This window comes from Pollicipes pollicipes, unplaced genomic scaffold (genome assembly GCF_011947565.3).
Source record: "Pollicipes pollicipes isolate AB1234 unplaced genomic scaffold, Ppol_2.1 Scaffold_705;HRSCAF=810_pilon_pilon_pilon, whole genome shotgun sequence".
NCBI classification, from domain to species: Eukaryota; Metazoa; Arthropoda; class Thecostraca; order Pollicipedomorpha; family Pollicipedidae; genus Pollicipes; species Pollicipes pollicipes.
The window spans coordinates 9394-15269 of NW_023596987.1; the positions used below are offsets into that span (position 1 = coordinate 9394).

At 59.4% G+C, this 5876-nt stretch overlaps 1 protein-coding gene across 1 annotated transcript; it reads left to right on the forward strand.

The window, feature by feature from the left end:
- The first annotated feature begins 210 nt into the window (after positions 1-210).
- On the forward strand, positions 211-3944 carry LOC119108914 (uncharacterized). The gene is made up of 5 exons (XM_037232459.1): positions 211-279; positions 1401-2688; positions 3175-3274; positions 3502-3636; positions 3781-3944. Exons 2-5 carry the CDS (start codon positions 1426-1428, stop codon positions 3942-3944), a joined length of 1662 nt encoding a protein of 553 aa, XP_037088354.1. The 5' UTR covers positions 211-279; positions 1401-1425.
- Positions 3945-5876: the final 1932 nt, after the last annotated feature.

Below are 5876 nucleotides of genomic sequence, written 5' to 3' on the forward strand. Positions count from 1 at the left end.
GTATATTTTGTATCATAGTTATTCGCTTCAGGCTTTATTTCACGCATTGCTGACGGTGGACTCTTATGTTTGCGTTTCATGAATCTGTTGCATTACTTTAGTGGATAGTCACTAGAAGCGTCAATACCCAACGAGGTTGGCATGACAACAGTACGTAAACAAACCAGCCGCTTCGGTGAATCCTTCGGGTTGCGGGACGTGGGTTGAATGCGGGAAGTAACATTGAGATCTGCATTGCGGTGACCGTGTGGGGTTGCAGCCGTACGTATCCCATTACAGGTGAGAATAAAACGTGACTTGGGCTTGAATAGTTTGAGAAACCCACATTTTTGTGTCACTTTGAGACGGCAATGGTTCAATATTTTGGTGAACTAGATGATCAGCACCGGTTCACCTCGTACTGCCTGATGCCATCATTTACCAAATGACCCATCCAGCCATCAAGGATTAAATTGTGGTGGATTTTAACAATGTCATTTGGTTGCAGCTATCTCAATTTAGTGCATGTTGCAGATTTGGAAATATCATACCCTGTTAAATAGCTCCTGTGTATGTCACTTTTCACTTATTGACAGTATTTTAAAACAGCACTGCTGGTGGGATGTACTATGGTTCAAGGAAATGAAATGATTAATCTTTAAATGTCATTCGCTGAGCTGACCCATTTCAAAATGCTCACCTTTATAGCCATCTTGACATGAATGTCTCATTTCTGGGTACCTGATAGTTGGGCTTTGCATTTTTTATTATTTTACAGGTCATGCACTCCAGGATGTACCAATTTCCCATCCCAAGCCCACCTTTAAGCCCACCCCCACCACCGCACCCATGCTGTCCACCCTTATACCTACACCCACCCCATGCATGCCCATGCCCACACTCACAACCACTCCCACACCCATGGCCACAACCACAACCACAACCACAACCACAACCACAACCACAACCACAACCACAACCACAACCACACTCACAACCACAACCACAACCACAACCACAACCACAGCCATACCTGCAAGCAAAACTACACCTGCACCCACATCCACAACCAGTACCACAACCACAACCACAAATGCAAACACAAACACAAACACAAACACAAACACATACACATACACATACACATACACATACACATACACATACACACATATTTGCATATATAGAACCCATATGGCTGTAGGCATAACAACGCCCTGGTAAATACCGAGCCATGAGAGCTTTTTGCGGTCATCAGGCTGTACAACCCAGGTGTCTCTGTAAACACGCCCGCAGTCGTTAATGCCTGTTACTGTGATGCACGATAACCACGATCCCTGTGATCGGTCTAAGGTGTGGTGCATGTGCGGGTAAGGTGTGGTGCATATGCTACATAATTGAGATGGGTGTGTTCGTTTTAGCACACCTTTGAGGACTTCCTGAGATATGGACGAAAATGAGCCTTCTAGCGATTATGAGGAGTATACGTCCGAGACGGGCGGGACATCGACAGAGGACACCAGCTCTGGCTCAGAGAGCACCGATTATGAGACGGCGGATGCTGCATCGACCAGTAGCACAGGAAGGCGCGCTGGCCAGAACAATCTGGATAAACCTGAAGCATTTATCGGATATGACGAAATGGTTACTGGTACTGCGTGTACCCGTCAGAACAATCCAAGCGCACGGTTGCGTCCGGGTCACTACGACTCTAACCCTCGTGCAAATCATGCAAACAAGGTGACTGTAAGTGCAAACGGCGTAGCCACGCAGCTATCGTCCATGCACTTTGATTCACTCATTCAGCAAAACCCAGACACACACAGTTCAGATCTCCCAGAGGTCGTTGAGCTACAAAGAGGTAAGCTGAGCAAATATAATCAGCTGGCACACTCAAGTACTCCGATGTGTAAAATTAAAGAAGAAACGAGTGGCAATGCCTCGCTTTCGCTCAACGAGTGTAGTCTTCCGGGGATGGGATCCGGCACGGCTGTCGTTAAAAAGCAGCGTAAGCACCACACTGATGCATTTTCGAGCCTCGGTGATGACATGGCGAACTTAACAGACCGCGGAGAAGCCAAGAAGATAACCGGCGTGGACTGCGCAGAAGTCGATGCTGACGCAAGAAAATATAGAGGCCAGCCAGTGGTGGACTGTGGAAATGATCAGCATTCATTGAAAGAGGCAGAAGCAAGAGAAAATCTGGCTGTGATTGACGGTGCCAAGTCGGCGTCACGTCGGGCGCTGAAGACGGCCGGCAGGCGGCGCGCCTCCGCCAGGGCGGCGCCACCGGTTCGGTTCGAGGTGGAGCTGCAGTCGAACTGGGGCAGCGAGGAGCGGGTGGGGCTGTCACAATTCTGCTTCTTGGACGGTCACGGCAGGAAAGTGCAGGTGGCGGCGCAACGTGACCTGGTGTCCGTGACGGGGGTCAGTGACCTGGCGAGCACGAGGACCGTATCGAAGCTGTTCGGTACCAGCGATCAGGTGGGCGGCAGCGGCTGGACGTGCCCGTTCAACTCCTCGCCCGTGTCGCTGAAGCTTCTGCTGTACCCGACTGACGGGAAGATCAGCGCAGTGAAAGTTCGGAACTACGGCAGCAGCGTCCGAGAGCAAGGCATCGGCGTACGTGACATTCAGTTGCGTATGGATGGCAGGCTGGTATACAATGGTGAGCTGCGTAAGGGTAATAGCCAGCCATCGGTGATCAAGGTAGCCTCACCTGGCTGCCAGCCAGAAAGAAGGGTTCAATCCGCGCGAGAGAGTCCTCCCCTCTGGTTCCCCGGCGGCGACAACAGACTCATCGAGCTATCCAGCGAAGAAGAGGATGAAGAGTGTCCCACACCGAACCCTCCCACCCAAGCCACGAACGCTGAAGCAACGCCGGGTGCTTGCCCCGCACCGCTGTGGTTCGGCGGTTGGTCCAGGCCGAGCCGCACGCCGGACTCGGCCGGGTCCCGCAGCGCCGAGTCGGTGGTGATCCAGGACCTGGAGAACGCCAGCCCCTGGGCCTCCCAGCGGCCGGCGCGTGTCGGCTCGGCGCGGTTCGGCCGGCGCGCCACGCCCGCCGGAGCCAGGCAGCGCCCCGGTGACACCCCAGCCCGGAGTCGACGCTCACCGGCAGCGGCTCGGTGGCCTCCTCGCCGAGCGGCTCGGACGCCAGCTCGCCACAGCGCCAGTGTTGACACGTCGCTGGAGGAGAGCTGGAGCCAGCTGGAAGCTTTCAACCTGCAGCAGCGCGGCCGTCTGGTCAACAGTGCGTTGGACGACGCCGCGTCCTGGACGGCCTGCTCGTCACGTGAGGCCACGCCCACGCGGGGGTGATGACGCCGCTGTCGGTCGTCGATGTGCACCGATGACGCCTTCGCTGGTTGTGACTGTGACATACCAGAGCTACCCGAGTGCCAATGGCTGACGCTGAACATCAAGGTCCACGTGGGGCGACATCCACTACGTGGGCCTGAACGGAATTGAGGTGTTCGACACGACGGCCAGCCGGTCGAGGTGGTCTCGATCCGCGCCGAGCCGCCGACATCAACGTGCTGCCCGAGTATAATCGCGACCCGCGCGTCGTGACCAACCTGGTGGACGGCGTGAACCGCACGCGCGACGACATGCACCTTTGGCTGGCGCCGTTCACGCCCGGCGGCGAACCACCTGGTGCAGCTGGACTTCGGCCGGCGCCACCGGCTGGGCGCTGCTGCGCATCTGGAACTACAACAAGTCGCGCCGCTGCCACTCGTTTCGCGGTGTGCGCCACGTCGAGATCGGCCTGGACGGCGGGGGCCGCCCTTCTGCGTGGAGGTGGCACGTGCGTGCGGCGACACGCTGGGAGGCACGGAGGCGTTCGCGACACGATCCTCTTCACCACCGACGACGCCGTGCTGGAGCGCGTGTCGCGACACGACGCGTCGTTCGCCGCCGAGCCGGCCGAGGCGCCCGAGAACGGTGGCGCAGGACCCGGCTGACCGGCCGCGGTACGGCCGACGCCGACGAGACGGCCGAGCGGGCCCTTCACCTCGGACCTGCAGGACCGACCACCGGCGTCGGCCGGGGGACGGGCCACCGGCCGGCGCCGCACTGCGCGCCCAGCAGCTGCGGCTCGTGCTCACCATCGTCCTGGGGGCGCTGAGTGTGTGGGGGCTCACGGCGCTCGAGCTGCTCAGGGAGAACGGCGAGCCGGTGGAGCTGGCGGCCGCGCAGCTGAGCTGCTCGGCGCCGGGCCGCGGCCTGGCCAGCCTGGTGGACGGCCACCACATGACGTCCGACCCGCTTCACATGTGGCTGGCGCCGTGGTCGGCCGGCCACGCCGTGACGCTCACCGTCCGGCTGGCCGCCGTCACCTGGCTGTCAGGCCTGCGCGTCTGGAACTACAACAGCTGCGCGAGGAGGCCGACCAGGGCGCGCGCACTTGCCTTCTGGAGGTGGACGGGCGCCGCGTGGGCCCGTCAGAGGCGTGCTTCTGCGTCCCGGGCCCGGTCATCTGCACTACAACTTCGGCCAGACGCTGGGCTGGGAGGGCGCCGCGTCGCCGCCGGCGCCGCCCCTTCGGGCGCCGCGGCCGGCGCTCGGCGACGGCCTGGCCTGCGAGGAGTACGAGGCCCCGGAGATGCCGCGCGGCTTCGTCTTCCAGCTGCAGCTCAACTCCAGCTGGGGTGACCCCTACTACATCGGCCTGACGGGGCTGCAGCTGTTCGACCAGGCCGGCCGGCCAATCACGCTCGCGGCGCGGCAGGTAGCCGCCCACCCGGACAGCGTGAACGTGCTGGAGAACATCAGCCACGACGTGCGCACTCCCGACAAGCTGGTGGACGGCGTGACGGACGGTCAAGATGGCCGCCACTCGTGGCTGGCGCCGCTGCTGCCCGACTGTCTCAACCGCGTCTACGTCGTTTTCGACCGGCCGCACACCGTGTCCATGGTGAAGCTGTGGAACTACGCCAAGACGCCGAGCCGCGGAGTACGCGAATTCGGTCTGCTCGTCGACGATCTGGTGGTATACAACGGCGTGCTGGGACGCGCGCCCGAGCCGGCGCGCGCCGGCGGCCGCGGGCAGCCCCTGCCCTACCACACGGTGCTGTTCACGGCCAACCGGGAGCTGGTGCGGCGCGAGCGGCACTCGCTGTGCGGCGCCGCGCTCGACCACCACCACGTGCGGCTGCTGAACAACATGCGGCGGCCGGCGGGCGGGCGCGCGGCGTACGGCAGCGCCGGCGCGGTGGATGTGGACCAGAGCCGCCGGCCGTACACGTCGCAGACCTCGCTGACAGTCGGCCAAGCCACCTGACCGGCCGGTCCGGCCTGGCGCGCACTGCACAGGGCAGACGTGCGCTGCTGACCTCACGGGAAGCTTGTAACGATGCTGTGACCCTGCCACTGAGACGTGTGTATGTTGGTGTGGACCGTGTGGACCGTGTGGCGTAGGTTAGTGTGGTTGTCGCCCCGACCGTTGTGATCCTTCGTAACGTGTCTTCGGATGTCGTGCAGTGGAGATTGTCATTCCGTGCGAATAACTAATTTTGTGTGAATCCTGATAGAGATAGTTCATCCACGAGGTAACAGGAAACTGCACCACTTCTGTATGGAATGCAGACCGTTGACTAGCCGCGTGGTGTTGAAATGGCGTGCAATTTTGTTGGTGGACGCTGTCAAACCGTGCAATGTTGTTGGTGGACGTTGTCAAACCGTGCAATATTGTTGGTGGACGCTGTCAAACCACTTATCGTGAATGTCCGTCTAGTAAGCGCCGCGTCTTGGCAACCCTAGACGAGTTCTGACGGTGAATATCATAATAAGGTCAAATCTAAGAACGCCGGTTTTGAGTGCAATAAATAACAAAACGATAACGTGACACCACTCGCAACTGGCACGCTATGTGACGTGAGTAAATGGAGATACCC

Coding starts and splice junctions, on each gene's coding strand:
- LOC119108914 (XM_037232459.1), top strand. CDS start 1,426: ATGGACGAAAATGAGCCTTCTAGCGATTATGAGGAGTATACGTCCGAG. Junction 3,275..3,501: donor CTGGACGGCCTGCTCGTCAC/GTGAGGCCACGC, acceptor ATCCGCGCCGAG/CCGCCGACATCAACGTGCTG. Junction 3,637..3,780: donor GCCCGGCGGCGAACCACCTG/GTGCAGCTGGAC, acceptor TTCTGCGTGGAG/GTGGCACGTGCGTGCGGCGA.